The sequence below is a fragment of the Pogona vitticeps genome, chromosome 2 (assembly GCF_051106095.1).
Source record: "Pogona vitticeps strain Pit_001003342236 chromosome 2, PviZW2.1, whole genome shotgun sequence".
In the NCBI taxonomy this organism is placed as follows: Eukaryota; Metazoa; Chordata; class Lepidosauria; order Squamata; family Agamidae; genus Pogona; species Pogona vitticeps.
The window spans coordinates 121,969,335-121,997,185 of NC_135784.1; the positions used below are offsets into that span (position 1 = coordinate 121,969,335).

Consider the following 27,851-nt stretch of genomic DNA (forward strand, 5'->3'; position numbering starts at 1 on the left):
CTACGTATTTCTCTTTACCAAGGCGCCAGAAGGAATCTCTCTCTCTCTCCCTATAGATATATATAGGGAGAGAGAGATTTTCCAATCACATTCCTCCCAAACACCTGATCCTATCGACATCTATTATCTCTACGTATATATGGAGAGAGAGATTAAATAATCGGCATGACGAGTTTCGACGACCGCAAGCGCTCCATCCAGTCTCCGCCCCCTGATCCTTGAACGTGGCAGTCACCGTCAGTTCAATGGGACACAGAAAAGAGAGACTCAATCGGGGTCGGGCGCCTTGCTTTGGCACTAAATAGAGCGAGGGCCCTTTAAGAATAGCGACGCCTACGCGGCCGCGCTGCCTTATGGGAGGCCTGCTCAGTGTCGTAGCAGAGCTGGCGTAGAACAACCAGCAGAGGTTGGTCGTTTGGTGAGTTGGGGAGGAAGGGTCCTTCGGTTGTTGAATGGTGTTCGGAAGTGTGTGGGGGTGGTGAGGTGAGTCCGTGGGACGCGGAGGTGCTCTCCCTCTCTCTCTGTGTTAGTCTTTCGGCAGGTTAGGTCGGCTCATAGAGGGCGGACTCGACCTACTTCCGCCCACCCTATAGAAGTGTACAGTGTCTTCTGGGCCCCTTCGTCTAGTTCCGATTTCAGGGCTTCCTCGGCAGTCAGTCCTGATTATCCTCTTCCCGGCAATCGTCGGGTTTTGAGACCTCCTCCTTACTTTTCTGAGGTGACTTGTCTAAATGAAAACAACGACGGCAATGTCCTAAGCATTTCCTCCCTGTAATTAATTCCTTCCTCTGCCTTCGGGCTCTCTCTTCGGGTCCTGCTCCTCCATTGCCCACCAGCCCCAGCCGGCGTGGAGAAGAGGGAGGAAGAGGATTGGGGTTTTAATCATCAACATCTGTAGAGCCACAAGTTTGGGGGTTGGTTTTTTTTTCGTGTGTTTGTTTCCACGTCTGGAGTATGTTTCGTTGTTAATGGTCCCCAACCTTGAGCCTCCAGATGTTCTTGGACTACAACTCCCAGAAGCCTTCACCACCACCTCTGCTGGCCAGGATTTCTGGGAGCTGAAGTCCAAGAACATCTGGAGGCCCAAGGTTGGAGAACTACTTACCCGCCATTCTCCTTAAAAAGGACCCAAGGCAGCTTGTAACAATTAAAAATCAGTATCTGGGATTAATAGCCATCAGTATGCAATATTAAAGGATCAATGAAAAGCAGGAGCAACACCAAAATGCATTCAGAGCAGTAAGGCACAGCAATCCATTTTTAAAACTCCACTCAGCAGTCTGCACTGAAGGAAGGCTTGCCTGAAGAGACCCGTTTTTGCTTGCTTGAGGAAGGGTGGGAAAGATGGGGCTGGGCTGGCCTCCCGTGGGAGGGAGTTCCAAAGTCTAGGAGCAGCAACAGAGAATGCCCTCTCCCCTGTTGCTCCTGTGAAGGTGGTGGACCTGACAGAAAGGCCTCTCATAAAGGGTTAATAACATTTTTCAGAGAGAAACTTCAATGAGTGTTAGCACTGGCAGTATTGGAACTCTGTATGTGCTGTGCTACAATCTGAGTGAATTGTAAGTACTGTGTATAAGAATACACAGAACTTGGAAATGTCTTGTTGGACTACAGTATCCAGAATCCCCTGTTAACCTACATTATGCTGGTTGCTGGATTCTAGGAACTGACAAATATGGCAGTCAAAAGTGCCTATATTATGGGAAGAGAACTCATTTGGGAATAATGTGCATGCTTACTACTTTAATCCACAATGTTTCTAGTTACAAGGACTTAAAGCATCAGGGCTAAAAAAGACAACCAGCTACAGCTGGATGCATGGACTTTGAATTCAATAGCTTCCTCAATGGAAAAACTTCTATTTATTCAAGTAACAATGTGAATTGTACAGGTGTTTAGAAGTTATTTCATAGCTGATCTAATATAACTAACAGATTCTAGCCATAGTTATACAGTCCTGCATGCTTTTGTTCTGGAACCTTGATTCCAGAATCATTTCTTAATTCCCTTCATCTTTCTCTATCAACTTGGCACCACACTCATCTCTGCCTCTCTCCAGGACATGAAAAAACTATAGTGTTCAGCTTCTTATCATAGGTCCTCTGCAACATATGGTAGCAAACCAGATCCCACCTACTATAAGGAGGCTGATGGTACAATAGGGTAACAGGGAGGGAATATATCTGAGATGCTTGATACTGTATATTGAACTCATAATATTTTACTGATAAGGACATTTATTAAACTGTAGTGGTCTGTTTGTGTAGATGATACGTCTGCTTATGTTAGTAGGAAAAAGACAATGGAATCTGGAAGTGTGGAAACGATAGCCACTAACCCTTCTGGAGGGTCCAATGGCTTAGAAGAGCCTAAGAAGATGACAAGGGAGGACTGGAGGAAGAAAAAAGAATTGGAAGAACAGCGAAAACTGGGCAATGCACCAGCTGAAGTGGATGAAGAGGGAAAGTAAGGCTTGTGTGCCATTCTAAATATAATCTTCTCTATTACCTCTCCTAGCAGTTCCCTCTGATTATTCTAAAATTTATGCATAGCCTTCTATGCTTTTTAAGTGCACTCTTAGACAACAAGAGTATGTCTTGAAAGAATCTGTGGCATCTTTGTTTGTATAAGTTATTCTGCAGCTAATTTCTAAATGAAGTATGAAGTTTATCCCTGCCTTAAAACTGTGTGATCTTCTCTAGCCTTTCCAGAGTGGACAGGCAGTTGGATAGGCTGGCAGTCGTAACATGTGAGCTTGTAAATACTGTAGAACCCTAAGTGTTCTGTTGCAATCTTTTCCTTACATTTAGCTCAATTATATGTATATTGGTTTGGAAGGACGTCCACCACGACTACCAGGTTCAATAGACTTACTTCCTAGAAAGTGTGCACAGCTCTGTGGCTTTATCAAGCAGTTTAACAAGACAATCTGAAAGGCAAGGATCCATTGATTCGCTGGAGGCTGATCTGTTGGAGTTACCTTGAGGAAAAGTCTGCTACATCTGAATATTAATTAGCAGTAGAGGGAGGACAGTCATTGGGAGAAGAAAATCAATGCTGGCATAGAAAAAGAACCAGTAATTACCGTATGTCTGTCATGCCCATGGGTATTAAACAGCCAGTTGGCCATGACTGTACCATCCTGAAGAATCCTGATCCCATCTGATTTCAGAACCTAAACAGGGCTGGGCCTGGTCACACTTTGATGAGAGACCACCAGGCAAAACCATGTGTTGTGTTGGGGAAGAGCTGTATCTCAATGATACAGCACATGCTTTGCATGCAAAGGGGTCCCAGGTTTAATGCCCAGCAGTGCCAGGTAGGGTTAGGAAAGAGTCCTGCCTAAATGCTTGGAGAATTGTTGCCAGTCAGACCTGACAATACTGGGTCATCTGCCAGTTTCAACACTTGCATATAGGTCTTCTACAATGGCAGCTAAGGGTGCTAGTAGTCCAGGTGCCCCTGTATGCATCAAAAGACCTTATACAGTAGTACCTCGGTTTATGTAATTTCCAATTTATGAACAGAAATCTGTTCAAAATAATGCCTCTGTTTATGGAGGGGAGGTTTCGGTTTCTTTCACTTTGCAAAGGAAGTTCCCCCATGCCTGGAAGTTTGTAGCACCACCGCTGCCGTTGCTACAGCAGTCCGCGTTCCAGTTTACAGATTTTTTGCATGATGTAATGTCCCAGAGGACACATTGATTTCATAAACTGAGGTACTTCTGTACATAGTCCCTTGTGTAGTGGAGAGTGGTTTGTGTCTTGCTTATGTAAAGTTGAGATATTGAGTGAGGAGTGTTTCTCTGTGCTGTGCAGAGGTTCACAAGAGTTGCCCCTTGCAACCCCCAGGAGTGCATGACACTGAGAGCAGGGAGAGAGCAGCCTTATGCCACATGACTGGCCATTTGAATTACAGCCCTTGTGTATCTGGGAAAGAATGGGTGGTCTCCCCCAGAATGAACTCAAAAAATGAACCATAAAGTTTGTTTAGCAGATAATTTTAATCTTTTCCATGTTTTAATCTTTTATTTTAAATTATATATTTAATTTGTCTTTTAATATTTAACTTTTTGTGTTTTAATTGTGTTAATTTTAATGCTGTGAGCCGCCTTGGGGCCCTTTATTGGGAGAAATGTGGCATACAAATAAAACTAACAACAACAACAACAACAACAACAACAACAATAATAATAATATTGATAGTCAGGTGCACTCATAGAGTGCTGAAAGCTAAAACTGAGTCTGATTGTTCCAGCACAAGGAGGCCAGGGAAGGATAGCTTTTCTGAGTTTCTTGTCTTCCCCTTCCATTGAACTCTGTGGAAGGAAACTTAGTTAGTGCAGCCCTTCCTTTTATCTGATCTTACATTATCAAAATTAAGAGGATTTGAGTGATGCATGCATGTTTTCTGTTTACATGACAAAGTGTGGGAGCCCGAGCAATCTAAGGTTCTTTGCCTAGTTAATAAGGGATTTTCCACATTTCCTTTCACGACTAGCTTTCTAGACCTTGTAGAGCAGTAAGGAACAGCGCCATGCCATTGTATCTTCCTTCGTTAGATCCTGTCTTCACTGAGTCTTACCGTACAAGAAGTCTCTGTAACAGACAGCTGTCTCCAATATTTTTCCTATTTATTACAGGGACATCAACCCTCATATTCCTCAGTATATTTCCTCAGTCCCCTGGTATATCGATCCTTCCAAAAGGCCTACACTAAAGCATCAGCGACCTCAACCAGAGAAGCAGCGTGAATATACATTGCTAGGGGAATGGTACAAGCGAGGAGTCAAAGAAGTAGGTAACCTTGTATAAGTTAAGAATAGCAGAAGCTAGAGGGTGAATAAATCCTAACCAGTTAACTATTCTTTTTTCTCCCCCCCCCCCTTTTTTTTTGGTCTCATGGGCAGGGTGGGGGCGCATTCAGAAGGTTGACACTGTATCTTGCATTTTGAGTATCAAGTGTTGCAAGGTTTTATATTGGATGGCACATTGGATACACACATCTCCTTAAGGATAAAATGTCATGAAATTAGCATTTTAGGACAATTTCAGTTGTCTAGCCAAGATGCTTTTTTAGAGTTCAAGTGCATCCCATCATATTTCGATTGAAGGAAGGTGGTTGTTGCTGTGAAATACTCATTTGTTTTTCTTTCAAGAATGCCGTTACAACTAAATATCGCAAGGGAGCATGTGAGAATTGTGGTGCCCTGACGCATAAGAAGAAAGACTGCCTGGAGGTAAGAATCATGTTTTTTGGTGATCATTTAGATTGGATGCAGTTATATTGCAAAGATGCTTCTGTTTCAACTTTAACTGCAAGATAATTATGAATTAAAGCTAACTTCTTAAGAACAGTTGGTGTGCTGTTGCATGCGTTCTCCTTTTCACAGTTTTAAAATCAGTTCCTTGAAAGCCTGCTAATGCAGTGTTACGGTGGGAAGGCCTACAAATTTGTCTCTTCTCTAAGTAGGCATCTGAAGTATGGCAGAAAAAACGATCTATCTCCAGATTGCAGTTGAGTTGTGGGGGGTTTCAACTTAAAAGCAAATGGTTTTCTTTAGGAATGTCTCTTTGAAGTAGACTTGCTTTTGGTTATTGTGGGTTTTTCGGGCTCTTCAGCCATGTTCTGAAGGTTGTCCTTCCTAACATTTCGCCAGTCTCTATACCTGGCATCTTCAGAGGACAGCACTTTGTGCTCTGGTGCAGTTGTCTACACCAGAGCACAGAGTGCTGTCCTCTGAAGATGCTGGCCACAGAGACTGGTGAAACGTTAGGAAGAACAACCTTCAGAACACGGCCGAAGAGCCCGAAAAACCCACAACAACCATTAGATCCCGGTCATGAAAACCTTCGCGAATACATTAGACTTGCTTTCTCTGGCAATTCTTTTTCGTTGGCAAGTGGCAAACACTTCAAGAAGGTGCCTAAACACCCAGAATTGTCCTAAGGGGCACATTATAAAATGGTGCAGTATTGAGGTGTAGTGGTTATTTTGTGCATACTCCCTATGTTTATGCTCCTTGATAGAATTGGGTCTAGGAGAACTGAATTTGTCCTTTCAGTGGTGGAGACTGGGGTTTACTATGTTGTCATTGAAGCGTGGTTGCTGCTCTCATACAGTCAGGGCAGTGTGAGAGTGACAGATGACATAGTTAACTTATTACGCTGGAGCTGAAGTTCCATGGGATTGGTGGTGCTTTGCTTTGTAAGCAACCATATTTTTTCCAATTTTATGTTGTTGTTCTGTTTCCAGTCCTGGTACTGTTGGATGAGACCCAGCCACTTGGGGGCAACAGACATATAGATTATGAGAGTGGAGGTGGTCAGATTTAAGACAAACCTGCAAAAAGGACAAAAATCAGAAAAAATAATCTTCTGTGCTGTGTGAAAAGTTGATCCTGATGTGTGCTGCTTTGCCACACTTTTCTGTTAAGATGCAAATAATGATACAGCCCATTTCCTTTCCAAAGACCAGGGGTTTGGTGATTGTATTTTGTTTCTTTCAGAGACCCAGAAGAGTCGGGGCAAAATACACAGGAACAAACATTGCACCTGATGAGCACGTGCAGCCTCAGTTGAAGTTTGATTATGATGGGAAAAGAGACCGTTGGAATGGCTACAATCCAGAAGAGCACATGAAGATTGTGGAAGAATATGCTAAGGTTGATCTTGTAAGTAGCACTTTCTTCTTTTCTTTCTTGGTCATACTAACACAACACTTCGGTAGCTGTGGTAGAAAATGATGCAAAAATAGAGAGATTTTGCCTCTACAGTCAAATTAACACACATTAACTGAAATGACCATAAAACATTTGAGGTAAGGAACAGGGGAAGCCCCCTGAGTCCCAGCCTTGGTCTTTTGAGCTCAGTGTTGTCTACCTTTACCTGAAACCCTGGAAAGCTGCCCACCTCTCTAGACAGCACTGACCAGTGGCTTTCCAGATTTCCAAACCTTTCCTTGCCAGAAATCCAGAGTTCTGTATGCGAAGCATGTGTTCTGCTACCAAGCTATCCCTCCCCATTCGAGATCAGCTAGCCATTAGCTTAGAATGTAGTGGGTTTAGTGTACTCCACTTGGTTCTTAGTTGATCATTAATGCTTAGTCAGCATTAGAGAAGTAATGTTGGGCTAAACAGCAGTTTTTCTCTTTTTTTTCTCTACTTATTAACATTAATTTAACATTAACTGGACATTAATTGCATTATGATTAAATGCTCACCATTGTTCCCTTGAAACCACAACTTGAAGCTACGGTCTGTAGTGGGTTTGCAACTCATTGGCTAGATCCAGCTGTAGCCAGTATAGGTAGAGGCTGGCCATATGGCACAGTTTTCTTCCTTCCTTCCCATATTACAGCTTCCTGAAAGCGACACCCAATGGGTAAAGAGATCTTTGAGAAATTAGGAGAGTTTAATAAGCTTGTGTCATGCAAATGAAAGTGCCTTTCCATTTGCACAAACCTGTCTGTTTCTAAATGCAAGCTTTCTGGAGAATCCGGATAGTTGAGGGCAAAGTATGTACCACTGTTGACCATGAAAAGCAAAGGTAGGGCGGGGAAGCAGAGGCATGCTCCCATTTGCAAACCACCATTCGCAAGGAACTATCTGCATCTGGAATTGGACCTCTTTGCCTTGAGATGGCAACTAGGATTTTAATAGAACTACTTTTAAGGACTTGGGAACAGGGAAAGAAAAGAAATGTAGGAAAAAATTTAATGGGTCATGGATTTCTATTCTGAGGTTTGCCCATACTTACCCTAGTTTCCTATGGCAAGACGTAAAGTGAGTTGAGAGACTGTGAAGGAACAGGAAAGTAACTTTCAGACAAAGTCTGGTGAAAGTCTGAAGTCGAGCGATAACCCTATCATGGTTTTCTTTCCACGGTCATTTGTAATTCTGTATAATAAACTACAGATAGCATGATGAATGAAATTATGGATTCTTTTCATACAATGTGAATAGTAATCCCGGTTTCCTTTTAATATAAAGGCTAAACGCACACTCAAAGCACAGAAGCTACAGGAAGAACTGGCTTCAGGAAAACTGACAGAGCAGGTGGTAAGTGAACTGAAGAATTAAAAGACAATTTTTAAAACCAAAGGTTGTGTGTGTGTCTTTCCTTCTCACATACCGTATTTTTCGCACCATAAGACACACTTTTTCTGCAAAGAAACATGGGGGGAAAAGTGTGTGCGTCTTATGGAGCAAATACTGTCCTCCCCATACCACCATCGCTGGCTTCTGAGGCCTCCGTAGGCCTCAGAAGGCCCCGTGGGAGGTCCCCCCGGCAGCATCGCTGGCTTCTGAGGCCTCAGAAGGCCCTGTGGGGATCCCCCCCGCCACCATCGCTGGCTTCTGAGGCCTCCGTAGGCCTGGGAAGGCCCCGTGGGGGGTCCCCACCGCCACCATCGTTGGCTTCTGAGGCCTCCGTAGGCCTCAGAAGGCCCTGTGGGGGGTCCTCCCCGCCACCATCGCTGGCTTCTGAGGCCTCCGTAGGCCTCAGAAGGCCCCGTGGGGGGTCCCCACCACCACCATCGCTGGCTTCTGAGGCCTCAGAAGGCCCCGTGGGGGGTCCCCCCGCCAGCATCGCTGGCCTCCATAGGACTCAGAAGGCCCCGTGGGGGGGTCCCCCCACCAGCATCGCTGGCTTCTGAGGCCTCCGTAGGCCTCAGAAGGCCCCGTGGGGGGTCCCCACCGCCACCATGGCTGGCTTCTGAGGCCTCAGAAGGCCCTGTGGGGGGTCCCCCCACCAGCATGGCTGGCTTCTGAGTCCTCCGTAGGCCTCAGAAGGCCCCGTGGGGGGTCCCCACCATCACCTTCGCTGGCTTCTGAGGCCTCAGAAGGCCCCGTGGGGGGTCCCCCCGCCAGCATCGCTGGCCTCTGTAGGCCTCAGAAGGCCCCGTGGGGGGTCCCCCCACCAGCATCGCTGGCTTCTGAGGCCTCCGTAGGCCTCAGAAGGCCCCGTGGGGGGTCCCCACCGCCACCATGGCTGGCTTCTGAGGCCTCAGAAGGCCCTGTGGGGGGTCCCCCCGCCAGCATCGCTGGCTTCTGAGGCCTCCGTAGGCCTCAGAAGGCCCCGTGGGGGGTCCCCACCACCACCTTCACTGGCTTCTGAGGCCTCAGAAGGCCCCGTGGGGGGTCCCCCCGCCAGCATCGCTGGCCTCCATAGGCCTCAGAAGGCCCCGTGGGGGGGTCCCCCCACCAGCATCGCTGGCTTCTGAGGCCTCCGCAGGCCTCAGAAGGGACCGTGGGGGGTCCCCACCGCCACCATGGCTGGCTTCTGAGGCCTCAGAAGGCCCTGTGGGGGGTCCCCCCACCAGCATCGCTGGCTTCTGAGGCCTCCGTAGGCCTCAGAAGGCCCCGTGGGGGGTCCCCACCATCACCTTCGCTGGCTTCTGAGGCCTCAGAAGGCCCCGTGGGGGGGTCCCCCCACCAGCATCGCTGGCTTCTGAGGCCTCCGTAGGCCTCAGAAGGCCCCGTGGGGGGGTCCCCCCACCAGCATCGCTGGCTTCTGAGGCCTCAGAAGGCCCTGTGGGGGGTCCCCCCGCCAGCATCGCTGGCTCCTGAGGCCTCCGTAGGCCTCAGAAGGCCCTGTGGGGGGTCCCCACCACCAGCATCGCTGGCTTCTAAGGCCTCAGAAGGCCCCGTGGGGGGTCACCACCACCAGCATCGCTGGCTTCTAAGGCCTCAGAAGGCCCTGTGGGGGGTCCCCCCACCAGCATCGCTGGCTTCTAAGGCCTCAGAAGGCCCTGTGGGGGGTCCCCCCACCAGCATCGCTGGCTTCTGAGGCCTCCGTAGGCCTCAGAAGGCCCCTTGGGGGGTCCCCCTGCCAGCATCGCTGGCTTCTGAGGCTTCTGTAGGCCTCAGAAGGCCCCATGGGGGGTCCCCACCGCCACTGTGGCTGGCTTCTGAGGCCTCAGAAGGCCCTGTGGGGGGTCCCCCCGCCAGCATCGCTGGCTTCTTATGCCTCAGAAGGTCCTGTGGGGGGTCCCCCCCCGCCAACATTACTGGCTTCTGTAGGCCTCAGAAAGCCCCGTGGGGGGGCCCCTCGCCACCATCGCTGGCTTTTGAGGACCTCCAGGAGGCTTTGGACCGGTAAGGGGCTGCTTTTTACTTTTAAAAAAATGTTCTGGGTGGGTTTTGGAGGGTAGATTTGGACTGCGGGTGTCTTTCTATGTTTAAAAATTAAAAATTAGGTATTTAAAAATTAGGTGCTCTCTGTTTATTTTTACTTTATTTTTTGGTATTTAATTATTAGGTGGTGCTTTTTACTTTTTAAAAAATGTTCTGGGTGGGTTTTGGAGGGTAGGTTTGGGCTGGGGGGTATGTTTCTATGTTGCTTTTTTGTGATTTTTTTACAGTCCAAGCGTGGGACTTGCTCTGTTTATTTATTTTTACTTTATTTTTTGTTATTTAAAAATTAGGTGCTTTTTACTTTTTAAAAAATGTTCTGGGTGGGTTTTGGAGGTTAGGTTTGGTCTGGGGGGTATGTTTCTATGTTGCTTTGTTTTTTGGTGATTTCTTTTTTGCAGTCCCAGCACGGGACTTGCTCTCTTTATTTATTTTTATTTTATTTTAAATTTTGGTATTTAAAAATTAGGTGCGTCTTATGGCTAGGTGCATCTTATGGAGCAAAAATACGGTAATCGTTCTCTACTGTAGAGCGGTGATAGCTACAGTAAGCACTGGACAAGTTTTAAAGCCATAGGAATGAATGAGCTTGCCCTTCATTTTGCAGGAAATTCTGTTATTTCTTCACTAGGTGGCAATATAAACTGTGCTAATAATGCTGAAGCTTCCCCACAGTGGAGGAACTAGAACTATTTCTGGGTCGGATATTTTCATTCTTTGAACTCTCTTGATCTGTTTCAACGATTTGATCATATGCTTTAAAATATGTACTCTTCTGAACTTTAATGCAGAGAAATAAAGTAGAGTTGCTAGGGTTTGTCACAGCCTCTAATCTAATAATGTTCATGCTGTTACATCAGTGCATAGATACAGAGATGTACCACATGAACATTTGGAGAAGAGATGTATCGGAAGGAAGAGGAGGGCTAAAATCAATATAAAGTAACACCAATAATCTTCTGTTACAACATGGGAACAACCTTCACTTTAATCTTAGACAATAGTTTCTGAGAAGTATCTGAATAAAATATTAATCCATTATCAGATGAGACTTCTGATAAACAAGTGTGCTGTGGCACCAACAGGAAGGTATGGAATAAAACCAGCTGTTTCTTTCTAAACATCTTATTGCATTTGGATTGCTAGCAAGCATCTTTCCTCAAAAATGCAAAATCTTCCTCAGTCATGTATCTGTAGCCCATTAAAGCAAGCTGACCTGTCACACTTGTGCTGCATCAGCTGTTGTATATAAACAGTTACAGTCTCAATAAAATTCATTTTGATTCTGCTTAATGCTGAATCCAAAGGAATGAATTAGAAAATAAATAGCATTTTAAAGGTTTCTTTGGAGGATTATTGCAGTGACAGATGATGAAGGGAACAAAGCTCCATGTTTTCAGGCTCTAATTTTTGGATTAAATTAAATATTGAAAACAGCCATCAGACCACCACTTCACTTACTGAGAAGGTGCCAGGCCAGGAGCTTTTTCACACAAATCTGCTCCATCAAAGCCAGTTTTCCAGGAAGTGGGCAGAACATGTGCTGTGTAGAAGGTGCATATTCTGCTGCCTCTCACCCCAGGATTGCAGAGTGCATCACATTTGAGATGACAAGAACGGAGGGGGTGGTTGCAGAGGAGCTGTGGTTTCAGGAATCTTCTGCAGTCTGGGCCAAATGGCATCACAGTCTGCTCTGGTCCTCACCTCTGCTTTTAAGGAGTTGAGTGTTTCCTAAATTTGATCAGTTCTGCTGTGATGTGAACTAAGGTTGCTTCAGGATTTTTCCACTCCGGAATACTCAACAACTAGGATGATACTTACAAGTGAAAACTGGCCAAATGATCTCTCAACATACCCTCTAATTTTCGGGGGGGGGGGGGCGCACTGGGTTCCATCATGACCAGAACCTCAGGCAATCGCTATGTGGAGGAGGAAGATAGCTGCACGCAGGGAGGCAGAGACAGGCACAGGCGCGCGCACCGAGCTTAGCTGGAACCTTGCATATAAGCATTATGTGGAAAAGTTAATTCTCTGAACTGCAACTATGTTGCCTTCGAAACTGCAACCAGGGTTTCCTAAAACTGTTATGTGAAGAAGACAAAATCTACTTAATATAGCCAGTTTATTTTGTCATCTAGCATAGTATTGTCAACTTTAATTCACTGTGTTACTCTGGAGCTTAAGTGCACTACAGCTTTGCTTTAAAACAAGCAGGCTTTTAATTTATCTGTGTCACAACAACTTGTGTATTTTCAATAATTATATCATGCATTACATATTAGATTGTGTTAAACAACCAGTCTGCACCGGAGCCTTATCAGGAAGGCTCATTTGACTATATACAGTTTACTCTTTATTAGGTTCCACCCTTAATTCTCCTGCAAGCAACGATTTTAAAATAAGTAACATTATGAATGAATTACAGTTTGAACTGTTCCATTAAAATGGTAGCCTTACAATCACTGGTATTTGTTCATATTCCATAGTTTTAGGGAAATAGTAATATCCCTAAACATGGTTATGAATGGGGTTAATCAAAGAGATGTTTGTGTATACGTACACACAAACATTTTAAAGTTTAATTCAGATGTTTCTATTTTGTCTTGAGGAGGTCAGTCATCTTTAGGCAATACTTGGCCACTCAAGCTTGCTTCAGAGTGTCTTGCATAATCAAGACGTCTTACAAGTTGTAACCTATTTTGTTCTAGCTTTTTGGTTTCAGGGATAGATTTTCTTTTAAATCACACCTTTTCATGTTGTCAAGCAACTCGTTCTTCATCCTCATCCTTCACTTTACTGTGTAGTTTTGTGCTGATACATTTTTTATTGCTCTAGAACTCCCCACGACATCGATGGGACGAAGAAGAACCCAACTCACAGACGGTGAGAAATGTTTCCAAATGAAAGTCACAAAATGCAGGAGGGAAGAAGTGGTGGTGTTATTGGTTTCTTTTGCATGAGGGGGTATCGTATATCCATGTTCTGATGAGAGTTCTTTCCCTTGTCAGAGATGAGGCAAATGTTGCCATATTGCATGGAGGTCATTGGAATGAATTTAGCTGCCTTTTCAGCTGCTTTCTGCTGGCAGAGGAGGAAGTACCAGCTGGCAGGGGAGTTCGCTGTCCAGTTGTCCATGTTTCCCTTGATGCTGTCACATAAAAAAAATTGACTTTGACCAATCCTGTCCCACTCAGATCCAAGCAAACTTTTGGATCTTGCATTCACTTCCCACAGATGAAAAGCTTCCAATGTCAATGGAAGTCTTCCAGTTCATTATGAAGTATTTTTGTGAGTGGCATGAAGGTGTGATGTTTGTTGATTTCTCCTCACCTCATGCAGTCCTCCAAGCCCCACAAAAATCTGGGTTGTAGGTTGTGGGACTTCTTGTGAAGGATGGTGGAGAAGACGTGTGAGTTGCAGAGAGGGGACTCAATAAAAACTGCCTTATCTTTATCCCTCCCCTAGTGGAAGAATTTGGAACAGAGTACTGTACCATTCAGGGAATCTTCAACAGTGCAGTGGAATACTAAATCATATGTGCTCAGACTGCTACACAATTTATGTTGTTGGTAGCATACTTCAACATCTCCATTGAGAATGCCATTTATAAATTAATGAGAATATGATTTTTTACAGTGTCTAAATAAAGGCCTTCATGTAACAGGTTAACTGTACAGTATATAGTTCTTACCTATTGCTGTTTCACTTAATACAGTTTTCTGTTTTCAGGAAAGAGATCATAATAGTGAAGGAGAAGATGAAGACAAATATGCAGATGATATTGATATGCCTGGACAGAATTTTGACTCTAAAAGGCGCATCACGGTCCGAAACTTACGTATTCGAGAGGATACTGCTAAAGTAAGGCAACACAGGTTACTTGAAACTCTTGACACAGCTCTTCTGCTCCATGTTATTCTAATTCTTCCCTTAATTCATTTCCTAGTTTTCATTCAAGCTATTATATTTACCCAACAATCTCACATATTCAAACTAGGACCAAAAATTCTTAAGAGTAATTTATATAAAAAGTAGATGTACACCAGACAAGATTCACTTGGATCCTTCTTAAGAAAGGGCCCTAATTCTGCCTTGAACCACTTTGGAAGGTAATTTGACTCTTAAATTAAAGCATTGCTTTAGAACAGTGGTTCCCAACCTTGGGTAACCCAGTTCTTGGACTGCAGTTCCCAGAAACCCCAGCCAGCACACCTGGTGGTGAAGGCTTCTGGGAATTGCAGTCCAAGAACACGTGGCTTTCCCAAGATTGGGAACCACTGCTTTAGAAGCTCCAAAGTTTCAAACGTCTCCCCAATGAGTGATCCATACATGGTTGTAACTTTTTTGAAATATAGAATTGGTTGAAGTTTGAAAGCAAAAGTGAAAGATGGCATGGGATTGCAGTGCATCACAGCCTGAGATGACCAAATAGTTTTCAGACCTATGGAAAGCTAAGGGGAGCCCTCCAGAAGGAAGTTTAGTAACATTTTGGGAAGGCCTTGTGTTAAGCAAGGTAGGTTATCAAAACAGCACTGAGGTGAAGTGTATGGTCATCTTAAGGTGATTCTGCTATTTATCAACATTGATTTGTTGAATGTTGTCATATTTTTTCAGTACTTGCGGAATTTAGACCCCAATTCTGCATACTATGACCCCAAAACAAGAGCAATGAGGGAAAATCCATATGCCAATGCCGGAAAGAACCCAGATGAGTAAGTATGAAAATACTTTGTTTCGGTGATTCAGAGTGATATTGTGCTGGACTCTCTCTGTAAGGCTTGGTACCAATTGCTGTGTGAAGGCTCAGAAGAGAGGTAGGCAAGCAGACACCACTTTACTCCTCTTCTGTTGCTGGACTGCCTCTCCCACCCACTCCAAAACTGTCTACCACCAGATGCTTTTGAGTTCTTGTTTTTAATAGCTTTCAAAGTTGTATTGATTAATGCACTTTTATCTTGTCTGTGAGCTTGCCTGTCAAAAAAAATTATTTTCTTTATGTGGTACCTTGGAGAGGACTTCTGAGTTGCAGGGGGAGGACATTGCTTTCTGTCCTACGTACACTTCAGATTCCTTAAGGTTGTTATCCTTTGATGGTAAATTATTTCTGTGTCTGCAAACTGCATCTGGAAAGCTGACACACAGCCAGTTGGTTCCCCTAGAGATGTGGGAGATTACATTTCATTGGTTTGTGGGAAATTAGTCACTTGGCTCATTAATTAAGGTAGAACATTTCCATGCCTTTTTTGATAGGGATATGAATCCTTCTGTTCAAAATGTGTCATGCGAAATGGTGCCAAATTATACTACATTTGATGAGCAAGAAAGAGCTCTTAGTGTAGTGCTGTTAAACTTCCACTTTCTGTAGACGTGGGTTCAGAGTAATAGCAACAACCTGATTGCTTACAAAGCCGAATGCTGTCTTTTCTTACAGAGTCAGTTATGCAGGGGACAACTTTGTCCGTTACACTGGGGCTACCATCTCCATGGCACAGACTCAGTGTAAGTATTACATCTGTCACCCTAATGTGCTCTGTAATCGTGGCATTTGTCTTTAACAAAATATATTTTAAATAAGTGATTGCTTTTAGGAAGAAAATGAGGCCAGTTAACTCTTTAGAGGAATATGCTTTTTGACATCTGGGGGCCCACATCACAGAGAGGGGACAGTGGGAATGGGTCCCTACTAGTGGCATCTCCACCAGTGTTATTTAAAAAAATCTGAAATTATTAGGAGGACTCCGTGTGAATACCTCTTTTGCTCTTAAGTTGTGACAAGGAGGCAAGGGATGAGTCTGCACCTTCCAAGAAGCATTGGCTGTAGAAAATAGCATGCCATTGCATCATCAGTTACAGTCAGGTGGGGCTAGGAGCCAGGTGGACTAGGAGCAAAGGGCTTGATGATTGCTTTCCTTTGGCATGGAGCTGCAATGACCTACTTATTCTCCCAGCCCAGTTTACTTATCCTTTGCTCATATCCTCAGAGAAGAAAGTGAAACTAGTGTGGGGAATGTGCATCCCACCCACTCACAACTGATTCTCTTTCTTCCCTCACTCCCATCCCTGAAGAGAATCCATATCTCAACTCAGTTAGAAACTGTGGCGAGTCCTTGTGAGTGTCCTTGCTCTGGCAGGCCCAAGAACGCTGTTCCTGAGGCTGAAAGGCATTGAGGGGAGGCAGTGAAAGATTGAAAGAAAGTGAGGGGGGGAGAAACACTACCTCTTTGCCTTGCCTTTCTTCACTTTTGTGCCTTTAGTCTTGGAAGTCCCATTATAAGATCTGATAAATAGCTTGATATTTGTATGTATTGTGGAAGAATTGATTTCTTTTTCCTTTTTCCTTTCTTCTTTTTAATTTCTCAAGTATTTGCCTGGGAGGCCTATGAAAAAGGCTCTGAAGTTCATCTCCAGGCAGACCCTACAAAACTTGAACTCTTGTACAAATCCTTCAAAGTGAAAAAGGAAGACTTTAAAGAGCAGCAGAAAGAAAGCATCTTAGAAAAGGTAAAAAATAAATTTAAAAAAAATCAACCAATCAATCATCTTGGGAATAATCTTGTTTTAAGAAAAGAAAAATGTTATTATAGTTCCCAGAAAAACTAAATAGATAGCAGAAACATCCATGAACTCAGTAGATTGCCCATACAAAGCCACTCTGATTTGGGGATGAGAATCCATTTAGAACTTAATCTTACAGTGGGTTTTTCTTTTAAAAACTTCACTGGAGGATTTGCATGAGTTTTTTTAACAACTTAGAAATATGGACAGGGAAATCAGTATAAAGCATGTGAAGTATGATGCTTTAAAGGAGCACAGAAAAAGAGAAAGCCAAATAATATGACCATTATAGTGGTTTGTAAAATCCTTATTGTTATTGTTGCTGTTGCTGTTATTGTTGCATGCCATAAAGTCACTTCCGACTCCTCATAACCCTGTGAATGAGCAGTCTCCAAAATATTCGATCCTCAACAGCCCTGGTCAGCTCTTTTACAATACTGTATTATTAATTTTTAAAATATTTTAGATAATCCTTTGCTAAACTGTTATACTTGCAGTATGGAGGACAAGAACATCTGGATGCCCCACCACCAGAGTTGCTGCTTGCTCAGACAGAAGATTATGTTGAATATTCCCGACATGGAACCGTTATTAAAGGGCAAGAGAAGGCTGTTGCTCGCTCTAAATATGAGGAAGATGTAATGATCAACAATCACACGGTTAGCATCTAATATAAGAAATGTTGCTAAATAAGACTGTTGGGGTACATTGATTGCACTTACTACTTTTCAATCAGGAGTCTTATGTTCAAGTAGCCACTGCTGTTTGATATTATTTAATTCTACTAAAAACTCAGTAGAAAGCAGGTGATATGCTTTGGCTTTTACCACCCATTCCCTAAAAGTGTTAAAATTAGATTAGTCTGAGAAATAGAAACTGGCTGCACCATTTTCATGGCAGGGAAGAGAGAAAGCTGATAGAATGACTGTAGTCAGTCACTGAATCAACTCAAATTGTGTACATTGTGAAAATGAAAGTCGAAGATTAAGTTCGTCACCATGGTCATCTTATACCATATAAGCATCTATTTAGGGTGAATAATGATTTCTGACCTAATTTCCTTAGAAATGAACATGACAGTACTGATCATGACTGACCTTTTCCACAGACTTCATTGGGATTTAATCCCATTCACATTTGTCAGGTCTGAGAGCCAAAGGGAGTCTAGGTGCATCTTCCTTAGTTTTCGTTTTGAGAAGATAATTGACTCTTCTTTTATTGGGTCTTTACTGCTAATCATTTCTGCTTTAAAAATCTTCTGGGAGGAAAAACTGTAAATAGTGGTAAATTCACATTGGTAGACCTGAGAGCCTGCAGAGAAAATGTCCATAATTTTGAACAAGTGATAATAAGAAGCAGTGGTTTAACTAATTGCAGTGGTTTTAACCTGTTCATGTGGGAGAAACGGATTTAGAATGTTGAAACAAATAATAAAACAGTTTCTGCAAATATGATAGTGAAATGTTGTTGTACTGGTGTGTAAGAATTACCATAAACAATGGTATTGTAAATTCATTAAGGCCGTACTCCGACCAAATGATGCATTTCTGTTTCTTACTTATTTCAGAAGCAGAATTGAGCACTCGCTTAAATAATTCATTGAGATAAATTAACGGGACTAAAAGGAACACATATTTGTGTTTTCTTTGTTAATATTTGTCTTTTTCATATGTTTTTAAAAACATTGGGGGGGAAGGGCGTGAAAGACATTTTCGATATTTTCATGCGTTACTGAGATTTTTATTAGGCCATGTTCCAAATTCTGGAGTAATTGCTTTTTGTTTCAGTTCAGGAATTGATATTTTTTATAATAATGTCTCTTCATATCAGAGAAATGATGATATTTCTCTTCACTTATTCTATACTGAAAGTTTGTCTCTAGTGATTTTATAAATTCTGAAGAGATTGGATTTCTTTTTTTAGATAAAAGCAAGTCATTGTGATAAGCCGATTAACAGTTGTCTTTCTCCTCTTACAGTGTATTTGGGGTTCCTACTGGAAAGAAGGCAAATGGGGCTACAAATGCTGCTACTCATTTGTCAAGTACTCGTACTGCACAGGAGAAGCTGGGAAAGAAATTGCTGTAAGAAACTAGCTTACCTTCCAGAACTATAGATGTCTGATTGTATTTCTTTTTCCCCTGAACCTATGTTTGTCACTGCTTCTGACAGTTAATTTCTTTGACCTTTGCCTTCTGTATGCAGAATGCTGATGAAGAATTGCCAGATGACCTGCACAAGGAAGAGTATCTAACAAAACCCAAAACTTTGCTGGAGGTAAATTGTTTTTTCTTCTTATCTCTTTTCCTTTCTGTAAAAACTTCTTAGCATATGTTGAGGGAGCAGGAGAGAGATTATTGCTGAATATAAAATATAGTTTTGCTGATCAAAATACCATTTATATGCTTTGCCTAGCCTTGCAAAGGAGAAGGCCACCCATCTGTGGGTGTTCTGCTACCCCAGTGTCACAGACTCCTTCACAGCCCCTCACATGTAGATTTTGCAACATTTCTTTTCTCAGTGGCCACAAATACTGTATCTTCTTATATCCTAAATAACAGCCCATTCTGCGAGCTTCATGGCACAGATGGATTCCTTACTTTCTTCATAATCCCTTTCTGTTGCATGTGCCCATGGGACGTACCCCCACAGCACTTTGAGCTAGGCTGAGATGCAGCTGTGGTGAGGGGGGCCATGTGCCTGTGATAGCCATATGTTTGTGCAGCTTTCCCCACGTTGATAGGAAAAGAAGAAACTTCTGGACATATGGATCCTTCATGTGCACACCACTGCATCTGTACACATAATTTTTCCTGCAGCTTGGGGCAGACACCTTCACACAAACCTTTGCAGCATACTGTTTTTATACTATGGCTCTTACTCTCACTCAACAGTTACATCAAGAAAAGCAAAAAGAGGAAAAGAAGAAGAAGAAGAAACATAAGAAGAGTACAAGTTCTGATAGTGAGGGAGAAGACAAAAAGAAGCAGGAAAAATTGAAAAAGGTATGCTTGAAATAACCACCTGTCTTTTATAACAGTGACTGAGATCCAGTAGTAAGTTGCAAGTGGTCTAGGCCAATTGAATCGGTGAGGATTGGTTGACTCAACATCTATGTAAGTTCATTTAAATTAAATGGACCTACTCTATTTGCAGCTTACCTCTAGATTTCAGCCAGTGATTCTCAGATTTCCCTCATGGGATTATATGGGTTAAGCCTGGCTCAAAGTTCCAAGATAGGATAGGGCACCTGAGACACATGGTATTTTCTCTCACTACCAGCCAAGACCTACATGGAGTTATTACTTTCCATCACCCTTCCTGCAGTAGATCTTCACTGGATCTTGAGCAGAGAATTGTAGCTTTTCTTGCCAAAGTGCTCTGGCAGTCACAACGTAAGCACTGTTGTTTTGTTCTCATAGTACCTTGGCTTTAAGACTGGATCTGAGAGATCCTGTTCTATTTTAATGCCTGATACAAACTGGGGCCGAAAGTTAGATCCTCACACACAACAGTAGGCTGTATTCACATAGCTGTGTGCAAAAATCTCTGCGTTCATTTGTGTTATAGGCTGTGGCTGCAGCTGGACTGGAGGGGTGACAAAAAGGCAACACAAGCAGAGAAACAGAAAAAGTACAAGTTAAAGCTTGAAGTCATTCTAATGGCTCATGTAACTCTCAGGGACAGAAAGGGGATATTTGACTTCTGTTTACAATGACTTCTGGTTGTGCTTATGAGGTCATGGAGACTATTGCTCAGTGATGGATATCCTTTGTACCAAACCCAGCCCACACTAGGCAGCTTGACCTTTTGAATGCTAATGACAACCCCCTCTCCCCTTTCCATCTTCTTCCCTGCCTACCGTTCAGTGAATATCTAGTCTCTGACCTGGTACTTTCTGACTGATTACTAGCTTAGGTAAAGCTAGAGCACTCTTGTAACCTGACTTGGGATTGTGCTTTCACTTTAGGCACTCAATGCAGAAGAAGCCCGCCTCCTTCACGTGAAGGAAATCATGCAGCTGGATGAGAGAAAGAGGCCATACAACAGCATGTATGAAAGCCGGGAACCGACAGAGGAAGAAATGGAGGCTTATCGGATGAAGCGGCAGCGACCAGATGACCCAATGGCCTCTTTCCTGGGGCAGTAATTTTGGGAAAAGAGACTTGCTAGCCCACAGGATGTGGCTGCTGTTACGTTTGGTGACCAAATGGGCAGACCTCTGCCAATTCCCTTTCTGGATGTGTGTGTGTCTGGCCTGAAAAAGATGTAGAGTTTTATACTGAGTGGGGTTTTTTGTATATATCTTTTTGTTGGCCATATTAATTGACTATGCTGTACCTGCTGCTCAAACATCTGATAGATTTAAGATTAAAAAAACAAAAAAAGCTGCCACCAGTCATGAGTATCGGATGTTTTTAAAAAAAAAGAGTAAAAGAGGCAGGCTGGGAGAGAAGGGTAGTAGCAGAACATGTCCTATTCCAGCAGTTGACCGGTTGTGCAACCCATCTCAGTGTCAAGGAAAGAAGAGGCACTCAACAGGAGCCTGCTAGAAGTGGGGGTTACATACACTGTCCTTCTACTCCATACTTAGGCACTAGGGTACTTGTTGGCTAATTTACTCTACCAAAGTGTGTGATAGCCTACTTCTTTGTATAGATTATTGTGGATTTAATGCAAAAGTATTTGCAAAGGCTTTCACAGTTGGAATCTAATGGTTGTTGTGGGTTTTTTGGGCTCTTTGGCTATATTCTGAAGCTTTAAAGTTGCTGTGTAGGAAAACAAATTTTTAATCAGAAGCTTTTTTTAAAAAAGGGTTCTGAAAGCATTTTTCTGGATATATACTCAGCTGTTGACTTCTTCTCATTAGAAATGAATTTAGTATGTATTCCAAACACCTTGGGAAGTTCAAAGAGTTCTGTTTTAATGAGGTTACGTACTTTGTAATTTTTTTTAATAATCTCTCAGTGAATCAATTGGGAATGATCCATCCTTTCCCTATACCTCTTCCCTCACCTACACACAGAATGGCATGTCTGTGGTGATGCCTAAGCAAGTCAGTTCCTCATTTTCTCTCCCCTTCACATGCAGAGCTCTATATGCAACATAGAAGTTTAATTGTGCTCAATTTTCAGTGATAACTCTGAACTGGACTACTCCATGTGGATGAACTGGATTTCCTAGGCACTTAATAGAGGCTGTACACCTTCTTTTGTCATGCCTGTGACTTCTTACAACAGCTGTAGTTTTTCATTTCTTTGTTATTTTGGGTTCTCATGGATTATACACCTGCAGGGTGCTTGTACTCCTCAAACTGCAGTAGCAGTCTTATGTCCTGTAGAAATTATTGTAGCACTCCCCAAATTGCCTTCTAATTATAAACTTCTAAGAGTTTGGGAAACGCTCAGAATTACAATTATTTATTTATTTATTTATTTAATTTATATGCCGCCCACTCTACCCAAAGGTCTCTGGGCGGCTTATGCTACATTCAACAAAAATGATATAGTCTGTGGCCTCCAAAGATTAATGGATCTGTCATAGATCTCATGAATGACAGCTCCTTGCATCAAAGGAGTGAAATTATGCCCTCAGCAGAAAATATGTGTACACATATGAGCATAGAGGAGGTGGAGAATAGGCCCAAAGGAGGAAAAATATAAGGAAATGTAGGAGGTGTACAGTGTGTTGCTTCAAGAATAGTATCAGACAGTTCCAATACAATGGCTGAAATTCTGTTGTGCAAGTCCATGTGCTAGGGATGATGTAATAAGTAGCAAATTGCCACTGATTAATCATGATTTTGGGATGCACAGGACTCCTGCACAATGCAACATGTGCCCCAGTGTCTCTAAAGGAAGCCTTTATTCAGTGGCAGTTTGCTGGTGATGATAGTGCCAGTACTCATGGAGCTGTGTAACAGGATTTCATCCAATCATTGGAACCCAAGCAAAGGACCACAGCTAGTGAAAAACAATAATGCAAAAATAGACAATATCTTTATAGACCAGTAAAAACTCATCACATAATGAACAAGCTTCATGGATTAAAAACCATTTCATCAGGATTGTATTGGTGTGAAGAAGTCCAAAGATACATGGCAAGATGATTTTTTTTGCCAGGAAAGTTGCTCTTAGATGTTAAGTCCAGCAGTTGAAGTGGTGGTTAATGCACAAAAGCTTGTTTATTGTGTGATAATTGATTTTAGTGGTCTACTGTATAAAGGTATTGCTAATTTTTGCATTTGGATTTTATTTTGTTTTGACGACACAACTGCCCTTTACATCACTGAAAAATACTAGTTAAGCAATTTGACACTGAAGCTGTTTAATAGTGATTTTCAGGTCAATAGAAAATCATCTGGAGAAATTATATTGTTTCTTATTAGTCTTTTTTATGTCAGATTGTTCTCTGTTTATTGTTTTGTATTCTTTCTCCTGTGATGACAAGAAAGGCATTGCTGTTTATGACAGAATTTATCACTGTTGTAAAATAAGCTTTTATTGCTATGACTAGATGTCAGTTTCCACAGGATTTGCAGAACTTCAGCTTCAAAAAGAGAAACTGCTTTCAAACCTCATTATTTTGAACACAGCTTTGCCTTTTCCATTCTGAATCAGCATTCTCATGATGTTGGCTTCCATCCAATAGAGGATATACTTTCCAGTATGCTAATAATTTGTTTCTGTGGAAGAGAGACACCAGTCTACCTTTAATGCTCAGGTACAGAAGTAACAAAAAAAAATGCAAGGAGGCTAAGAGATTCCATGTGGAAAAAGGCCTTTGTTTCAGTTATGTATATTTTTACTCCTCCAAATCATAGTTTTTACCCATGAAAAGCAAGCTGGCTGGAATAACATTTGCTTAATTTGTGGATTTCTATACCTGCTGGTCCCATGAAACAGTGAACAAAGTCCAACACCAGGGGGGAAAACTGGCCCCAAAAATATTAAATTGCCCTTCCAGAACCCTTGTAGGGGAGAATATGAGAGGGTCAGGATGAGGTTGCAGCAAGCCATGGTCCAGATGTAGGTAGCAATGGTCCCTGGACCACGATCTGATGTTGCACACTTGCCATCATAGAACTTGTTCCTGCACATTAACTGTATAAAAAGGCAGAAAAGCCCCTTGCAGTAGCTATTGCCAGGCTGATTTCTGGTCTGTTATCCCACCCCAAATCCCATTCCTGCTTATTTCCAAGGCTTCTGTCTTAATGTTCTAGCATCTCTAGCAAGAGTCCTTTTCACAGTTTTTATGTGTTTATTCTTAGTCAATATTCACATTTCTTCTAGGAGCTTCTCTCTTTTTAGTGTTCCCTGTTCTATCATCTCTGTCTTGTCTCTTTCTCATAACATTAAAGTCTGGCATCTCCTCTCTCCTGCTTTAATTTAGACTTTTATTTCAATATTATTGTCATCTGTAGCTCTGATTACACAATCCTTCCTTTAACCTCCCTATTGTGGGAATCAGCTTAGAGTGGTTGCTTAGTGAAATTTTTTTAAAAAAGTTGATGGGGCCAAACAGTTTAGTCTAGTGTAGTGAAAATCTACTCCACCCCTTTGTTCCTCTAGACATAAATCATCCCTTGTTTATTATTCTGTTCCTTTTATTAAATGGCTAGCAAAATTAATTGTAATAAAGTGCAACTAAGGGTGCTAGATTGGTAAGTGAAAATGCATCTGCAAACTTAGATATACTGTACAATCTAGGTCTATTTTTCTTTATAGGAAGGAAGTGCTGATAAAAGATTCCCAGCCCCAAAGACAGTCATTTTCCTAAAACATTGTAAATAGGTCACAAGGAATTCCTCTCCTAGTGTGTCTATATACTTACTATACAACATTCCAGATTATTTTCTCTTTTTTGAAAGCTACTGCTAACTAGAAAATATGAACCCCTTGTTTTCAGCTTAGTCTATGTTCAAATGTTGGACTTTGCCTGACCTAAATCCCTTTTTATAGGCTTGGTTAATGTTCCCTTGAGATCCTGCTATTGCTTTTCTTGGTCTGCTTTAAGTCTGGGAAAAATTACACAAAGGCTTTTTGCTGTAATAATGGTATGTCTACATAGAGTAACTAAGATTGACTACTCTTCATGAAACCAAACATAGGCTGAAATCCTGTTCTGGAGCTCTGGTTGCATAGCTTGAAGTTGCTCAAGCGGTAGAGACAATTAAGCTAAGGCAGAAGTAGTACAGTGGGGTCTTGACTTAAGAACGGCTCGAGTTAAGAACATTTTGACTTAAGAACCACTCTCATAGGAAAATATTGACTTGACTTACATACTTAGATTTGAGTTAAGAACTGAAAAAAAACCCACGTGGGAGGCAGGGAAAGTGCAAAATGTGAACTTTCAGTTAACTGTTGGCCAGTGAAAAGGGTGCCTGTCTGCTTCCTCACTCCTCCCAGCGTTTAGAGAGTGGATTGGGAGACAGTCTTCGGACTGCCTGGTACTGGACTGCCTGGACTGTATTTTCCCTGCCTTCCCTGAACCTTTCTTGACCTAAGAAAAAAAGAAACAAAATATCCCCCTCTAGTGGTGGAAGGCGGAATAGCAGCTTCCCATTAGTTTCTATGGACGGAAAAGAGCAGATACGGATCAAATGGTTTTCAATGCATTCCTCTGGGAAATGCAGATTTGACCTGAGAACTTTTTGACTTGAGAACCGCCTTCCAATATGGATTAAGTTCTCAAGTCAAGACCCCACTGTATTCATGAAGGAATTCTGCAGGTGTGTTGTGTGACAGCCATGTGGTCAACTGCGCAGTCAGATGGCACAATTCCCACTGGTGTAACTTTACAGCAGACTTCAACAGGATTCTACCTATGAATCTCACTACTTTTGTTACTAGAGTTACTTTATAATGCATTATCTCCAGGAAGCTTACCCCAACAGTCCCAGCAAGTGCCAGTACAACTTGTACCCAGTATTCAAGTAGCTAACAAATATAGTCCTGATGTTGTCCCTATAGGAGGGATGCCCACCATACTTGGCTGGATACCAGAGCAGCAAATAAAGGTTATTTGTCAGCAACCACAGAAAACAACAAAATGCCCCTTGGGCACTTATAGAACAAAGCAACCCCCTCCCCAGGAGAGCCTTCAAGTCAAATACACAATTTGTTAGGTTAAAAATATTAGACACCAATTAAAAGTGAGAGGAACAAAATCAAGAGCATCACTATACAGTAATATAAAAAAGGGATCTGAGCTGACACCAGCAAAGAATGATAATTTTACCCTCCTAAATGAAAACCAAGACCTCTCCTGCATGCTCTCATTTGTTTAGGCAGCTCTGAGTGAGATCACTAGACTGTGGCAGACACTCTCCAAAATAATTTTTATTTTTTCCTGCTGTGCAAAGTGAGGAATAACTGACAAGTTTCCCTCTCTTCCCCGCTCCCTCCCCCCCCCAAAAAAACATACTTAGCTACACCACTAAGACTGCATGGGTGTCTGCATGCAAATGAAAGCCTGCATTCTTATGGTTAGGTCAGAACCTTACTTTAGGATGCTAGGATGTTTCCTTTGGTTTCTCTAGTGGTGATATCACTGCCAAAGTTGCTAATAAGTGCCTCTGGCTTATTGTCTTCTTGTGCTCTCTGGGCTGGACATGGACAATTAGCTCTGCCAGAAATAATATGGTGCTGTTTTGCTCCCAGTCCATCTCTAGTCATAGTCATGTCTCTACGTATTTGCAAGAACTGGGATATTAATAGAGATCTGGAAAAGCACAGATACCGGCATGGACACAGATAAGGATTGGATTGGAGTATGTCAGAAAGGGTACAGGATGGGTTAGGCCCTGACCTGTGTGCCCTTATTTGGGCATGGGCCACTTGAGAGAGACAGAGCACCTCTGCTAATGTAGTGGTCCCCAACCTTGGCAGCTGAGGTGTTCTTGGACTGCAGCTCCCAGAAACCCTGGGCAGCACAGCTGGCGGTTAAGGCTTCTGGGAGTTGCAGTCCAAGAACACCTGGCTTACCCACGTTTGGGAACCAGTATGTTAATGTATAGCTTATAGATGAGAAAGCAAAGAAAGCTAGGGTCAGAGGAAGCACCTGAATGAGAGAAGTCATCATGCATGAAGTAGGAATGAGAGAAGACAACAGTAGTTTCAGTCAAGGCTCTGGATTGCACAAGTAAACTCAACATGTTCGCTCAGTGTTCACAAAAGAGTAGGTAATAAAGGGGCAACTTGTGAAGGAAAATTTGTACAAGAAACAATGGCACAACCTAGAAATCATGCAACACCAAACGAAAAAGAAAACAAACGTGCTGTGGCACCTTAAAAAGACTGCTGTATTTTAATGAGAGCTTTTGTGGGCAAGTCCACTTCTTCAGATATAAGAGTGGGCTACCTGGCAAACATTCATACATTTATAGAGAGACTGTTTCCTGGGCACAAGTCGTTGATACTGTGGCATTTCACACCTGGCAATGACCCTTTCGACCCTCTTGATTCGCAGTGCCCCTCCCAGGAAGCATTGTTCTGTAAACAGTGACAATGATTGTTGGCAAAATTAATTCTACAGGAGGCAGTGGAAGACTGGCGTACTCTGGTCCATGGAAGAGTCTGACACGACTAAACAACAACAGTAGATAATGAGCAGATACCACATATTGATGGGTATCTCTAATCACCAATGGAACTTGTGAGGTGGCACTGGTTTGTTAGTCAGGAAGTACAGCTTGGAATTCCTGCAGATACATCACAACATTTTACAGTTGATGATGGCCTAAGAAACCTTGATTTATACTGAGTCCATTGTAGGTCTTTCACAGGTGTGCTATAGCGCGACGTGAGTGCAACAACACTTTAAAAATGTATCATTTATTTACAGGTAGGACAGTAAGTAAACTCTGTCCCACCCAGCCCGCCATTTGGCAGAAGTGCCAGGAGACTGAGAAACCTTGCTTTTGTGGGACTCATCTGACTTAACAGGTGATCTATTGGTCCTCTCTATTCCTGAAAGCCTCATGCCAGCTTTGTTCGCCCACACGCGGGAAACGGAGAAGGGGCAACTCCTGATTACTTATTTTTTTAAAAAAGCTATTTGAGCAGCAAAAGAGCGCGGGGGGGGTTGTTGGCCCATTTCCGCCACATGTGCTCCGTTTTCTTCTCGATCTCACGTGACGGGAGGCAGCAGCTCGGGCGCATTAC

At 42.7% G+C, this 27,851-nt stretch overlaps 1 protein-coding gene across 4 annotated transcripts; it reads left to right on the forward strand.

The window, feature by feature from the left end:
- Positions 1 to 245: 245 nt before the first annotated feature.
- Positions 246 to 21,084, forward strand: SLU7 (spliceosome associated SLU7). 4 transcript variants are annotated; one of them, XM_072990295.2, is made up of 16 exons: positions 246 to 418; positions 2,290 to 2,466; positions 4,643 to 4,796; positions 5,159 to 5,239; positions 6,509 to 6,673; positions 7,991 to 8,059; positions 12,968 to 13,015; positions 13,862 to 13,993; positions 14,747 to 14,844; positions 15,564 to 15,631; positions 16,494 to 16,633; positions 17,185 to 17,346; positions 18,666 to 18,770; positions 18,892 to 18,963; positions 19,581 to 19,691; positions 20,657 to 21,084. In XM_072990295.2, exons 2-16 carry the CDS (start codon positions 2,303 to 2,305, stop codon positions 20,834 to 20,836), a joined length of 1,749 nt encoding a protein of 582 aa, XP_072846396.2. In that variant the 5' UTR covers positions 246 to 418; positions 2,290 to 2,302; the 3' UTR covers positions 20,837 to 21,084. The 4 variants fall into 4 exon arrangements, with proteins under 4 accessions (XP_072846396.2, XP_072846397.2, XP_072846399.2 ...); XM_072990296.2 differs by having other exon boundaries at positions 279 to 418; positions 2,293 to 2,466; XM_072990298.2 differs by having other exon boundaries at positions 342 to 483; positions 2,293 to 2,466.
- The last annotated feature ends 6,767 nt before the right edge of the window (positions 21,085 to 27,851 follow it).